General features: G+C 40.2%; 1 protein-coding gene across 2 annotated transcripts in view; it reads right to left on the minus strand.

The window, feature by feature from the left end:
- Positions 1–15,835, minus strand: part of LOC6576446 (proline-rich protein 36) — an 81,479-nt gene that overhangs the window by 26,370 nt on the left and 39,274 nt on the right. Inside the window, exon 1 of one of the 2 annotated variants that reach the window (XM_032728844.2) lies at positions 10,603–11,269. The exons of the other annotated variant lie outside the window; for it this stretch is intronic. Coding sequence (XP_032584735.1) covers positions 10,603–10,641 — 39 coding nt within the window. The 5' untranslated portion in view covers positions 10,642–11,269. Of the gene's footprint in view, positions 1–10,602; positions 11,270–15,835 lie in introns of those variants that run through there. 2 annotated transcript variants of the gene reach the window in all.

Here is a 15,835-nt window from a genome sequence, read left to right on the forward strand (position 1 = left end):
GCTTCAGCAGGAGCATGACAAAATACGGGGTAAAGTAATAGAAGGGAGACAGAAAAAAACAGAGAGTGAGAGAAAGGGAGATAGAGTAAGGGAGAGAGAGAGAGAGCGGTAAGTGGGGTGTGTTCAGCGTCCGTGGGCGAAGGGCCAGCATCAAAGAAAACAGACAAAGTTGGCGAGCTGGCATCACAGTGGTCAGAGAGATAGAACATACAGAGCAGTTATCGATAATATGTATATCGATGGAGTTGTCGAAGGTAAATTTGAAAATGTTTGTGCTAGAATTTTAATGAATTGTATGAAAAATTTATAAAATAATTTCCAGACTGTAAGTAATTGATAATTAATCAATATTTTTTGTATGCATTTTTTTAAATTATATAAGAAATATATCAAAAATTTTCAAGACTCTAAGTTATTACTATAATTAATCAATATCATTTTCAATTTACTATATGGAAATACAAAAACATATATATATATATATATATATATATATATATATATATATATACACTATAGATATAAAAATATAAATAAAATAAATAATTGTCGGTATTATATTAATATCGTTTAGAGAGGAGAGTTAACGACTAGAATGGCTAAACTAGATCAAAGTATTTGAGAGATTAAAATTGGTTTATATTAAAACAAGTCTCTAGTATTTGAAATACGCCTTTTACAAATATGTGGGTGAGGGGTAGAATATATACTTTGTGGGGTCTGCCACGCCCCCTTCTGCATGTTACATACATTTCAACAAAACCATTATACTCAGATTTCCCATTGAAAATAGAATGTTCAGGGTATAAAAATAAAAAAATAGCTAAATGAAAAATTTAAAAATAATTGCTTGGCAAAGGTATTAAATATCAATAATAGTTCTATTCTAAGTATAATTTTTTTTGTATAACTTTCCTGCAATATAGAAAATAGAAAAATATTAGAAAATCTATATATTAATATTTTTTGTATAGAAAGAAACTACTATATAAGATATATAATAAACTGCCAAGGATTTAGAAATAAAAAATCCTTTAAAATTATAATTAAAACGAGGTCAACTGATAATTTACTTCAGCTGTTCAGATGGATATATAGCTATATCAAGCACATTAATTATGAAACTATAAATATTTGCCAATTCATTCCATTGTGTGTCTCCAATGGCAACCACCTTGGCCGCTGGCAACCGTCAGCAGGCAGCAGGCAGCGGTCCGATAGCCGGATTTATAGTAAAAAATAAAGCGCATATTCTTGTTAAAGCGCCTGCAGAATAAAAAATTTCTTCTATTTTTTTTTTCTATTTTATTCTGTTTTCTTGCTTGGTTTTCCTTTTTTTTTGTTTTGTTTTTTTTATTTTTTTTTTTTTTTGTGCGCTCTAGAAAGGGGACTTCTGTTGGCGGGGGTGGGAGTATGGTCTACGCCCATGATTCACAAGACCGTTGAAAGGGTACAAGACAGCGTCCTCGCTGAAATGTTGCTGACTTGAGCTAGTTGCCAGAGCCGGGGTCCGATGAGTACGTCGACGACGACGCCGTCGAGGCTGACTACAGCGATGCTTGAGTAATTCAATAGCAGGGCGTAGGAATCCAACAGCAACAACTACCCCTAGAGTCAGTCAGGGAAAAGTTGCTGGCGCACGCTACGTGGCGTATTTCATTAGCAGTTTGATGATAGTGGGAGCAAGTAGATTGAAGTGGCCGTGGAAGGTACTGCTCTGGGGTACTTAGATAGCAAGCAGGGGGTAGTATGGCAGCGGGGGCAGTGGGGGCAGAGCCAAGGAAAGAGGGTAGCAACTAGGACTCTAGCGTGCGCACTCAATAGCTAATTTAGCTGTAGGCTGAACCCGAGCTGGGAATATAACAGCAGCAGCAGCAGCCCCTTACCGACTGTAGGTGTGACTTAAGTGTTAAAGCAAAAGTAAATTGTATATTTGATGAGACGCGACAAGCTCTGATTGAGTTTTAATATATTTCGAATGGTGTTCTACGAAAGTAGTCCATGGAAAATTAAGTAGAATTGCCCATACTAAAGAAATTCCGAGCATTTCTCACTATATTTAGCAGTCTAAGTAGTTTTTGTCGATCGTAGGAGTTTCTTTGTATGAGTGTATACTAAAGTAAATTGTTGAACTTTTGCTCCAGGAAATCTCCCTAATTCCTCTGTTTATATATATAGATATTGTGCTTCTTCCCTACTCGTTTCATTGGGGATTTTCGAATTGCTTTCAACAGTTGCTGCGATTCATTTCTTAGATTATGTATATTTTGTCAGTTCGTAATCAGCTTTAAAGATCCTTATAAACCCTCATTTATATAATAAATATTTTTTATTAGCTATGCCCAATGATATCCCGATTCAAGCAGCAGTTCTATAGTAGAGGCTGGTAGTATAGGTAGAATACTGCTGCACCCTTCAACTGCTGTTCATTATCTCACTTACTGCAGTTCTATACACGTATACATAAATAATATAATTTCTTTCTTCTTTCCAATATTTTGTGCCTGGCCAGAGTCCTCGAGGAATGTTGCCTGCAAAATTCTCTAATTTGTGTGTGTTGAGCTTCTGGTGTCCAAGCGGACGGTGCTGTGAGAGGCGGCGACCAGTGCGCTGTAGTCGAAAAGAAAGTCGCAACCGGAAACCTTTTTTTTTCCTGCTACTGCTGTTGCCAGCTATCCAGGGACTGTAAGGCAACACGATTGGGCTGGTTGGTGGATGGGGAGGCAGGCATCAGGCATCGCTGTGAATCAGCATCAGGCTACATTGAAGACGTTGCTCAAGCCCCAAAGATAAGGCCTCTAGCCAAAAACTTAGCCAAAGGAACAGCAAGAAAGTAAAACGGAAAAAAAATAGAAGGAGCAAAAGGAAAAGGGGGAATGCCAGGCAAGAGGAATAATCAAAAAAAAAAAAAAAAAAAACAACGTGGCTTCAACAATGAAGGCCAACGTTTTAGCTAAGCGAAAAGTTGGCTCCAATGGCTGGCTGGCTGTGGCTCGGTTTGGGATTGAAAGCACAAGAAGATGAATCGTTTTGTGTTGGCGTTTTGAGCATTCGAGTGGGCGACCATTAGTTGGAGTCGGAGGCAGAGGCAGCGGCAAAGTACCACGGGGGGTTGGGCATGTTTGTGCTAGGGGTTTAGATTGGGTTTGGGGTTTAGCTTGCTTTTGTGTGCCAAGAAAAAGCGACGGAAGGTTGGGCGACAACGTCCGCGCACTGTCGCTGGCAATAAGCTTCAGATGAGGCAAGAAGTTGGAGAGTTGGGGTTTGGGATGGAAAGCGAAGGACATTCGGGCTGGTGACGCCTTCAAGTGTGTGCAGCGCCAGCCGTAGCAACAGGAGCAGCAGCTACACATCAATCGTGCGGCCAAGGCTGGACTCTCTTTATATATACTTATACAGATGTATATACATCTTGGCTTTTAGCTGGGCGTTGCTCTGGGTATAGGGCTTTAGAAGAAGGGATTCTTCGTTTTCATTAAGCCAAAAAAGAAAAAAAAAATGTGAGGAGAAGTTGGGTTCCTGGTTGAGCGACGTAATAAAAGTAAAATGCGTCTGATGAACAGCGCACAAAGGCAGAAAGCATAAAAATTTGTTGGCTTTGCCTACGCTCTGGGCCCGTAGCTCATCAGCTAAATCCTGCAAAAACATAGAATGAAGGGTAAGCAGCACGCTCAAAAGAAAGTGGTTAGAGACAAGCTGAGATCAGACGATGTACGGTGTAGGCGGTACGGGCTCGAAGCAGCCGAGCAGGGCAGGGCACAAGTTGCTACAAAACTGACATGGGTTTCATTTGTATGCTGCCTGCTGGCGACAGTGGCAAACGGTAGGGGTAGGGGTAGGAGGAGGGGGGGAGGGGGGTTGAGCAATGCGTGGGGGTAAGGCAGGACTCGAGCCCGACCCGACCCTGCTGGCACATGTGTGTGCCGGCACCCCTTTAAGATGTCTCGTGCGCTGCCTGGCACTAAAAAGCATCACAAACTAACTAAATGCGAAGGCGAATGTGTGTGTGAGTGTGTGTGGGTGAGGGTGTCCCATGTATGTGTGTATTGTTGGTATGGTGGCTTTTAAGCAAACGTCTTTCACAAGTGAAAGGCCTGGCGGGCATGGCAGTGGATTGAATGTGGGCAGAGGCTGGGGCAGCCAGCATTGGGGGAAAAGCCAAAAATGTAACCTAAAACTGCAAGAAAATTAACCAAAAATACTAAGCCAAAGTCGAAGACACTCACACATACACACACACACACACAAACTCACAAACTCACACATGTCTGTGTGTGTGTGTGTGTGGCTGAGGTTTTGCCTATGAAAAGTGTAGCATAGAATTTGGAAGTGATGGGTTGGGAAGGGGACAAAGGCGGGCATCGACCAAGTGCATGGAGCCTTTGACTTGGCAACATGGCAAGACAAGCCAACGAAACTTGGCAGCAAGGTGAGGCGCCTGTAGCTAAACCCTATCCCTAGCCACCACTCAAACCCCAATGCAAGCCGCCCTGTCCCGCCTCTCTCCCGCCCATAAGCTCTGCTACCTACTGCCTCTCTGTAGAAACTTTTGGCATTGTTTTTGTGTGTGTCTCGGAAAGAGTGTGAGAGCTGTGTGTGTGTGTGTGTGTGTATTAGAGGCGGCATCGCTTGTCGGGCTTGCTTTTTGTGATGTGGGATTCCAGAATGTGTGTGTGTGTGTGGATGTGTGTGCGTATTAAGACTGGGGCTGAGCTAAGTCTGTGCCCGCCTCTAACTCAGTTTTCGCAGCAACTTTGATTGTGGCTGTAGCTGAAATACATTTCTGCTTGCCACAGCTGCAGCTCCTTTATTTTGGCCAAGATGGAGTTCAGTTCAGCTGCCAATGTGTGTTAGTGTGTGTGTGTAGATGGGTGGGTGTGCTGGCCCACCTAGGTTTGTCTGTTTTGTGCTTGACAGTACGTAAAGACGTTCCTTGGCAGGTTTTTCCTGAGCATGGAGTCTGATGCTACGTTTTCTGTATGAAAGTGGGAATATGCTCTGAGCGCCAAAGAATGGGGAAGGACTTTGAGCTGATGGCTGCTACTTATATGGATGTATGTGCTTCGCTCTGTGTATGTGTTTGAAAGTGTGTGTGTATGTGTGAATGGCCGAGGGCGCATTGGGGAGCTCGTACCGTAAGCCCAGAAGCAAGTGATGAGCTACACCAAGAGAAATGGCAAAGTATGTCCAGAGAATGGGTAAGGTTGTGTGCTGGTTGAAGGCAAGGCATAGGATAAAACTATAGATAAATTGCTAGTAGATGCTAACGGTGCCGATACACATAAACATATCGACACCTGCAGCAATCGATAAGCATATATTTCTATTTAATATATGATATACCAGAATAAAAACTAACTTATATATCCAACATATATCCATCCCTGTTTTATCGATACGTACAATAAGTTGAATATAAAGCAATGCTATACCAGAATATATTCGAACAGTATAATCGATACATACAGTATCGATACACACATAAAATGATATTCATCTAAACGACATCGATAAATATATTTCTATATTTTCTTAATCATAGATGTTGACATTTGTAAGCTAACATAATATATCTATATACACTACTGCAGATTTATAAACCGAATCATTAAAACTAATATGAGAAGTTCTATCAAACTTGTTTTATTTAGTTGATTAAATTGTTTAACCTATTAGTTTTAGGTTTGTCATTCGCAGCGAGCTTTGGATTTTAAAGTCGGAAAATTAATCACAGACCTTCGAATGGATGCCATAATTATAGGGCTATCATGTTCTACTGCCGCCTCTTTTACCTCAAGGCACAAAGTCTCAACCCCCGAGCAAAACTACGCAACGCCCACCCACGCCCTTCATCGAGTGTATCAACTCATTCTCTCAGTGTCTGTGGCATCAGCCAAAATGTAACCCGTCGAGCTTGTCGCTTGCCCTTAGCCAAAGTCGTCCTCATCTCTGGCAGGGGATACAGTCTTCCTCTTGCTCGACGCCCATGCCCATTCCCTGGGAGGTAGCTCGGCAAATGTCTTCGTCGGTTTTCTTGTCATCTATTTCTATTTTCGATGCTTTGGATGAGCAGATGAGGGTCTTGGGCTGTCTAACTTGTCTGTTTGTATGATGTGATGCTAGCAGCAGCCCACCCAGCCTCACGTCCCTGATCTATTCATGTGTGGAAGACATGTGTGTGTGGGTTTGCGAGTGTGGGTATTGGTGTGTGCAAAAAACCGTAAGCAATTTTCCGTAACATCTACCCAAACTAGAGAAAGGAAGATAGAGAATGGCCCAAGACAGCCAAGTCGAAAGACGTTGTCGCAAAACCTGCAGCTCCTTCTTATTCTCTCGACTCAATACCCGCCCACTTCCTACGCTGCCCGTACCGGCACCCGCACCCGCACTCGCACCCTCACCCGTGCCCGTGTCCGTATCTTGGTCCGGGTCCGGGTCTTAGTGCCTGGTCTTGGTTCTGGTCCGGGTCCGGGCTCCTGTCGACGACATTGACTGGTTCCCTCGTCTGCTTCGATTCGCCTGGCACGTTGTTGTCTGCCTGCTTGCCTGTCTGCCTGCCTGCCTGCGACACTAATGCTGAGATGTGTAACCATCAGGCTGCAGTTCGCAGCTCGCATCTCGCATCTAAAGTTTGTGTGAACCGTATCACCCCCAACCCCGAAATTGATGAGCTGGGGCGCTCGAGCGAACCCAGCCCAACCCTAAGTCCAATCGCCTGGCAACGTCACCGTCACCAAAATCATGTTTGATTACAGCTGAGCAGCATAACAAGATACACTCATAGAAATGAAAAGAAGAGAAAAGAAAACTCGATAAAAATTCACATTTTCCAAAGTGAAGAATGACAGAAAGTTGGAAGTCAGGATTTAAATACTGGAGGTGAAAGTTTCAAATGTAAAAATCTTTAAAGTGTTGAAGCTGTTGTTTGGAACTATTGGTAAAGGAATTTTACACTTATATTCATCTAAATGTTTTTTTAATATCTTGCCAATGAATGTTTTATATTTATCATATATATATTTATAGACATTTGTGTGTATTTTAAGTTATAGGGAATGGTCTATATTTATCACAAATATATTTACAGACATTTATGCATGTATATTGAAAGTGTTTTTTTTTTTTTTCAGTGTATGCACTTTGACTCCATTTTTGAGTTACACAAATTTATTTTGCTGCTACTCTTCTTCGGTCTTTAAGTATTGTATAGATTTAGGTTAGGTAGAAATTAAACCGAAAGACGATTTCGACATGATGTCCTGCGGCGGCTTATGTGCGCTTAAGCACAAAGCTTGACCATACATACACACTCACACACTAACACATTCAAACTCCATTCCTCATACTCACACTCCCCCACACACATCCCTTCAAATATATAGCGTCACAGTCCCTGCCCCCGCCTGACTTGAATTTCCTTTTCACATACATACACACACACTCCAATACACAACTGCACACACACCCACAGACACACACACACTCTCACACACCACTATTTATATACAAATGCCGCTGACTATATACAAAATTCGATGCTTTTGTTGCTGCACGGGTTTGGGGGCTCGTCTTGGCTGCCCCTCTATGGCCAACCCCCAACCCTAGGCTGACCCGCCCATATTTGCAATAAACAAACAAGCGCAACATTTTTTCATATGTGTTGCGCATTTGAAATGCCCTAACTACTAATCAAATAATTTTTTATTATTTAGAAATTTAATTGAATTTTAATCTTTTATAAAAAAAAAAAATAAATTGCAATTTCAATTTAAGTTATGATTTTTCTAGAATGCCACTAAATCTCGCTTAAAACTTTTATAATAAAATCTTAAGCATAAAATAAAATTTAGCTTTTAAACGGACTATAAAAATACTGAAGCCTTTTACCAAGAATGAATTAATTATTTTCATCCAAGTAAAAAATGAAATACATTTTTTTTTTTAATCTAAATAAATTTGAATATTATTATTCAAGTCTAGCAGAATATGAGAATATGAGTTGATTTTTATTATTAAGTTCATTATTGTTATTCATTACTTTGTTAAAGCACCATTTACATCTGCAAAATTAAAACATTTTCTTATATGATCCTCTTTATTTTATTCATTATTGTCCTCATTATTATTTTATTTAACATTTCATGAGTTCATAATGTATTATACGTTTTATTTTATGATCCCTAATATTTTAGTTAAAATTATTATTTATTTTGAAATTCAGCAAAGTTCAAATTGAACTAAGTATAAGTTTTATTTTATGATCGTCATTATTTTGCTAATCAATTTTATTTATTTGTTTCTAGAAAGCTCCTAATGAAATGGATATGAGCTAATACTTTATATTAATCAGTGAAATACATCTCATATATTTAAGGTTTTTTTCTCCTCCTACAAAATGTACATCCAAAACTCTCTTATTCTCACTCCAATTTCCTAAGAACTCCTCATTCTCTTTCTACTTTTGCGCACTACTCCGTCTTTCACAAACTTTCTAAAATAGTTGGTATACCCTTGCTTGAGCTGAGCGCATAAGCAGCTTCATAGAAACTTGACTGGGTGCTGGACAGTCTTTGGTCTTTGCGGGCATGTGTGTGTGTATGTGAGTGTGTGTGGGTTACATACATCGGTTGCGGGAGATTTTTGGGGAGCGGCGCGGAGTTGGGGGGCGGGCACATAGCGCGGCATTTGGCTCAAGAAGCTTTACTTCTTTTGTGGCGGCAATGCTGGCGCCCAAGTTTCAAAGGCCACAACAACAACAACAACGTGTACAACACCCTCTCTTTGCAAGAGCAACCCGTCGGGCATTTGGCGTTGGCAGCGCCTTTGCCTTCGTCCCATCGTACCCGCGTCTTCGTCATTTGATGAATTACCGTGCAGGGCAAAATGTGCGCCCTTTGGAGAAGGGGGCGTGTTTCGCTCACTCTATATGTATGTGCGTCTATGTGTGTATGTGTGTGTGCATGAGGTGTGAGTGTTTGTGTCTGTGTGTTGCGTTTCATTTTGGGCTGCAGACACCCATTGCCACGACCATCACACACACACAACCACACACTCACACCCGGCAACTCATTTCGCGCTTCTATGTACTCAATATACACACATACATATATACAGTCGTATATCATTAGTGTGTGTGTGTGTGTGTGTGCCCACATGTCTAGGCGCCATTTCATCCAAATCGGCATTATGAGCAGGTTTTCTTATGCGGCTGCTGCCGCTGCCTACGCGACGTATTAGCAATATTTTGTGCAACTGTCTGCGACGATTTCTTTTCGATTTCATCTCCTCTGTCTCTCTCTCTCTCTCTCTCTTTCTTTAGCAGACGACAGGTAGGCAGAGGCAAAACTAGCGAATGAGTTTTTGTTTTTTCTTTTGCGAGTCTCTTAAATTGGTTTTATATGTGTCTCAAAGTGAAGGCATGATAGAGGGTCGGGGCGGGGCTTGACTTGTGTGCGCGAGTGCGTGCTTGCTTGAATTGCAATAATATAGATTATAGATAATACCTATGCAAGGACATGGTGGTGCTATAGCATAGATAAACTTAACATTCAAGAGCATCATCATGAGCAGGTAAATAGTTATTTATCTGTAATAATGTAATTATAGAAAATCAAGTGAAAGTGTTAAGCCTGGCTAATGAAGCTCCTCAAAAAATTAAAATTCAAAGTGAGCTCTTTGTGGGCAAGCAAATTGCGTGTTAGCTAAAGGGTTAAAAATGACCCAGTGAACTTTTAGAGTTGGTGGAGTGGGCGTACGGCATAAGCTCAGTAAGCGATTGTTGGAGGTTTAGAATTATCTAAAGAAATTAATTCTATAGAAGTAGAATAGGCTTAGCTAAATGTGAGATGAATTCAATTTCCTTTCAGGTGATTATTTAAAAGGAAATTTCATAATTTGAAATTTAATCAATATTTCTATGTATTCCATATTTACGAAATTATTATTTAATTAAATAAAATTTAAATACATATTCTAGAAACTGAAAATAATTATGTTTGACCCGGAATAAAACGAGTAATATATAATAAAACAATATGAAAGTAAATTAATATTAATATACATATACGATTAATTAAATGTTGGTATTTAAATTTGTAAAATATTTGTACTACTTAAACATACTTAAATGTATTTATTATATTTTAATATTATATTTTTTGTATATATTATATATTTATTAGAAAAAATATTGTATATTTCAATGTCAACAATATGCATATATAATAACAGATAACATATAGCACATATGGCTATCATGATAGATCTTATTGAACTAAATTGAGAAATCATTAAATAATAGGACATGTTGCGCTTTGGCTTTCAGAGGCAAATCTGTTGCGCTCTTAAAATCTTAAGGTCGGCAGGGCAAATCAATTGCATTTCAAAAGAATTGATTATATATAGTCAAAGATAAATGGAGATACCAAGAATCATGCAACTAAGATTCTTATTGTATAGAATAGAAAATTTCTGTAAAGAGACCATTAAAATATTCGACATTTTCGCCAGAATAAGCAAAAAATTTCAATAGATTTTCACTATTTGTTTGTCAAATAATGTCGACTGATTGGAGTTATCAAGTTGGGAGTTGTCTGAACTCACCTTGTGCAGCAACACCGAGGCTTTTCTTTTAGAAGCCATCTTTGTGCTGGTGGTGGCACCGCCGCCAGCACCTCCGCCACCGCCACCGGTTGCCGATGCGGTACGTGTCGATGTTTTTGGTGTTTTTCTCGGATTTTTCGGAATTTTGGCAAATTTTTCGATTGCCTGCTGTGTGTAAGGAAATTGACCAAAAACTATATAATCGAATTGACGCAAACGTTGCCAAAACTCGATGATATCAAAGTTGCAATGCAGCAGGCAACTATCAGTATTATCGTTAGCACTAAACACTTTACACTCTTAGCGCAATTTTGTTGACTGAAAAGTGCATGCAAATATCCAAAACTGTAAATTTGATATTTTTGGCGCAATTTTATTTGAACTTTTCTTTTTGCATTTAGCACTTTGTGGGAATTGTTTAAGATATATTTATACCCTTGCTCTTTTGTTTTTGTTTTTATTATTTTTATTTCTTATTATTATTTATTTTGTTTTCTTTCGTTTTTGTTTTTGGTTCGCGGCGAATGCAACAAGCGAACGCTTTTTGGCACACTAAACGCTAACGGTTGTTCTGTGGTAATTGTGTTTGAGATTTGTTGTCAAGAGTTTAGAGCGCTCTACCAGAGGCGAACCAAACACGACGAAAGCCAACTGCTGACTGACCAAAACAGAGACAGACAAATGCGTTTTCTAGCGCTAGCGCCCAGCGACGCCGACAGCGACAGCATGAGAGAGCGAGCGCGCTTGAGCCAAAGCCTGCGAAAGAGCGAATCAGCGACAAAGCGAGAGAGAGAGAGAGAGAGCGCTCGGAACATGCGCTTGTGCGAGTCGAATTGAATGTGGGACGCCGCCAAAAAGCACATGGAGAACGCGGAACGTGCGTGTGGAAGGCAAATGCCAAAAAGTGTGCAACACAATGTGCTCGAATGGGCAATGGGCGAGCATACACAGTGCGTGGTCGAGCCGAGGGATATGAGTACAAAAACAGAGAAACGCCGATAACGGCAACTGCGGCGTCAACGAACCAACGCGACGGCCGAGCAGTGAAAAAGAGGGTAGAGAGAGCGGAGTTTGGCTTTGGAGTAACAGCGGATGGCGACGGCAGATGAGTTGACAAACAGCTGAGTGCCGAGTTTTGTGAATGGTTTGGGTGGCTACTGGGCCGGCGGGGTGAGGCAGCGGGGTGTGAGGTGTTGCTGTTGAATGGGAGTGGGAGGCATGGTGTTTGGTTTTTTTTTTGGTTTTTTGCTTTGCTTTTGTTGTTGTGTGGAGCGGGCCGAAGAGGGGGAAATGGCAATTATTTTTGTTGCTTTTTTTGCGCGTCGCCGACAAAAATGCAACAGCAGAGAGAGACTGAGTGAGAGAGAGACAGAGAGAGACTGAGCGAAAGAGAGAAAGAGAGAGAGGGAGCGAGAGAGCGCGCACATTGGCTTTGTTGGTGTGGGTCGGATTGTAAGCAGTGTGGTGTGAGTAAGAGTAACTGCTGTTGTTGTTGTTGTTGTTGCTTTTGTCTTTCGCCGGCATGGCGAAAAAAAAGGCCGGTTGGGATCGGTCGGTTCGTCGTTTGGTTTACGGACGGCGCGGTTTGTGGAGGTCGCTGTGTGAGTGAATAAATGTGAGTGTGAGTGTGAGTGTGACTGTGAGTTTGAGTGAGGAAGTGGAGAAGGGGTGTGCGGGTGCTCGTCGGCGTTTCGGATATGAAAAACGCACAAAAAATAAAGCATGCTTTGCGGCATTTTGGGTTGGGCTGGGTTTGAGTTGGAAGGGGCTGGCATTGGGGTTGGGGCTGGAGTCGGGTGTTTGGTAAAGTTGGCAGACCAGAGTTGGGAGCTTGAAAAATAAATGAGAAAAATATACGACGAGCCGGCAATGTTGTTGCTGTACCGTCATACTGTTGGCAGGGACAACCCAACCAGGGGAGTGTACGGTCGGTGGCGGCAGGAGGTGGCGGGCAGTGCGACTCGTTTTGTGCGTGTGCCGAGAGCAGGAGGCGGGCAGTGAAGAGTGCGAGCGAGCGAGCGAGCGAACGAGCACGAGAGGGAGGCCGTGAAGGTTGGTGCGAAAGTGGACAACGTTGTTGTCGCTTGTCTGCCGTGTGTGGGCGCGCGGGGGCGGGCCAGCGAGAGCGAGAGGGGGTTATGCGTTTGGCCAGCGTAAAGTTTTTGAAAGGAATAAAAGCGAAAAAAAGCGACGGGCAAATTCAGTCTCTTTGTTTTTCGTCTTTTATATTATTTCATTCTCGTTGTTGTTGTTGTTATTCTGTGAGCTCCGGCCGCTGGTGTGAGTGCAAAAAGGGTCAAGAGCGCTGGGGCTATGGCTACGGCTACGGCTACCTTTAGCCAAAGAAATTGTTTAGCTAGAAGCTTCAGGTTGGGCATTTGGCTGAATCGGGCGTTGTGCGTGTTTATTGAGCGTGCCTCCCTACCTCCTCCTTCCAAACACAAGTTCAATATTGCAGCCCCGTCGCTGTTTCAAAATTTTTTTAGGCTTGCCTTCAGAGTGAGTCGCCGACGTCCCCCTCGTCGTCGTCGTCATCGTTATCGTCGCGATCATAAAACTCGACAGATTTTTGTTTTTCTTCGACAAGACTGGACACGTGGGGGTTGGGCACGTTGTGTGTCATCGTTTGTTGCTTCTTGGGGTTTGGGTACTGTCTGGGGTGGCTAGTCAAAAAAAAGCCTACAAAAAAAAAAAAAAAGAAAACGTGGCGGCATCTTCATCCTATTGCCTCTTTATTTGCGTGCAGTTCATGGTCTTTATACGGGGATTTATGCAACGCATTCCTCAAAGTTCTTGAATAGGTTCTGGGTATGCAATAGAACTGAAAGGCACGATTAAAATGGGAGAAACTATACATTTTACCATATCAAGTTCTTCAACTACTAATTTTTGTATCCTTAAATATATTTGTAGATTTGCAAAATGAAAAGTATTTATAAATATTACTATCGTCAATTTATAATATTTAATATTTAATATTTGAAATATGCTGACCAGAAAAGTTAAAGTGTAAATATAAAAAAAATTAATATATATATATATATATATATATATATATATATACATGTCCATTAAAATTCATAACCCATAACCTTTAATCCTCTCTAACGTATATAAAAGCTCACAAATACATATATATTTTTAGTATTAAAAAATACTAAAAGTGAATATCCATTCTGCTTGAAAAATTAATGTTATTTATTTTTAAAAAATATTTCCAAGACTTTTTTTTTTTGCTTTTTTTATATACATTCTGGTTGTTTCAATTTTTAATATCAAAATATTTTTATTTAAAAATAAAAACCTCTCTATTGAAACTCTCTCTTCGATTCTCTATGTGGCCAGGATCAGAACTATTTTTTCGCTAGCAAACATTTCCGAAATTCCTTAGTAATTCCAATTTTTGAATTCGACTATGTTGGGTTTTCATCTTCAACTAAAGAGCCGACTCTCACAGGCCGCAATGCAAACTTTCTCGCTCCAATTCCCAAAAATGGTCCCAAAACGCATGAGCCACAAAACTGCGCCCACACCAAGCACAACCAAAAAAAAAAAAAAAAAAAAAAAAAAAAACAAGAAAACCAAAATGAAAAAGGAACAAGCGAAACCGAACGCAATTCAACTCCCAGAGATGGGGAGCGGGAAACTCTTTCAAACGTCGATTGGACTGTCAGTTATTTGATGATTGTCTGCAGAGTTTTTCTGCTTCTTCGCTTTCATGGTTTTTGTCTTCGTCACGCCAAACTGACCAAAATAGCTAAAGAGAGCTGGGGGTGGGAAAGGGGTAGGTAGTACAGGCCAACTAAAATTAGAAGGAAATCAGTTGGGCCCTCGGCGCAATCAAAAAATGTTAAAAACGGAAAAACGAAAATCGTTAAGTGGATGGGTCACAGCCAAGCTTTGCATAGCAGTTGGTTTTGGAAGAGTGTGGGTGTGTGGGGGGTGGAATACATAGTTGAATAGTTTGTGGAGTGGTAACATGATGCCGCAGCCTTAACGTTCAATATGTCAATAGCTCTGGCGACTGCAAATTGGCTGCCCTCCCAGCCCGCGTCCAAAACATCCTGTCAGTGGCAATTTAAGCCCGACACAGCCATTGTTTAGTATTTCCTTGGGCCAGCGAGGGCGGCTGTCGAGGCTTAGCTGATTCTTCTTATAGTTATAATGGCTAGCATCGTGTATGTGTGTCAACAATGATTCGCACAGCATTCAACACGTGCCAGTCCGCAAAAGGCGGCCGCAGCAACACAAGCAACAGCAACAACAGCAACAACAGCAACAACAGCGACAAGAACAACAATAACAAAGACCACAAGGACAATATGATGTGTGGATGACGAGGCCTCCAGACGATGTCTACAACTTGCCAGCCAAATTGACGGCGCTCGACGAATCTCCAAGTTTCAAATAACAATTGAATGGAATGCATATACATATATACTATGTATATATTATAAATACACTTGAAGAAATTCATGCTGCTCAGTTCTATGAAGAAGTATAGAAATAATTTTTTTATTAATTATATTTAAATTGTCTCTTAAGCTTTAATTTTTTAAATTTTTGGGCTAAATTTTAAAATTAAAAAATAAATTGATAGATATTCAGTGTGTAAAAAGATTTTTAACATTTCAATTCGTAAAATTTAAATTGTTATACTTGTATACTTTAAATAATAAAATAATAAAATAAAAAGTTATTCAATTACATTTTTATTTTATATTTTATATTTTGATTGTAAAAATCATTTATGTACATGAATTTACCATGCTTCAAATGTTTATTTTTCTTTAATTTTTCTTGTAAAATCATTAATTAACTTGTTACAAAAAACAATGGTATGCAAGGAAATGCCTTATAATAATATTCATGCCAGAAAGGATAAAAGTGATAACTGGAATATTATTATAATTCATTATTAAAGAATTCACAAACAATGATTAATGAGGGCAAAATAATTGGTGTATATTAAATAAAATAACAAGAAAATTCGCCAAGCCAAAAACTTTTCAGCTCATGTTAAAAATATAAAAATATCTTGATTTAAAAATAATCCATAAATGCATTAAATCTTAATGAGAGAATGAATCTTCTGAAAATTAGCTGGGAATATTCCCAATCCAAATTCATTGCCAGGAATATACATAAATTATTTATCTGTAAGAGCTTCGAAAGTTATATTGAAACTGGACTTTGCCAAAGTTTCGAGCAGCTCAAGCTGTAGACATTTTAC

This window comes from Drosophila mojavensis, unplaced genomic scaffold (genome assembly GCF_018153725.1).
Source record: "Drosophila mojavensis isolate 15081-1352.22 unplaced genomic scaffold, ASM1815372v1 contig_36, whole genome shotgun sequence".
In the NCBI taxonomy this organism is placed as follows: domain Eukaryota; kingdom Metazoa; phylum Arthropoda; class Insecta; order Diptera; family Drosophilidae; genus Drosophila; species Drosophila mojavensis.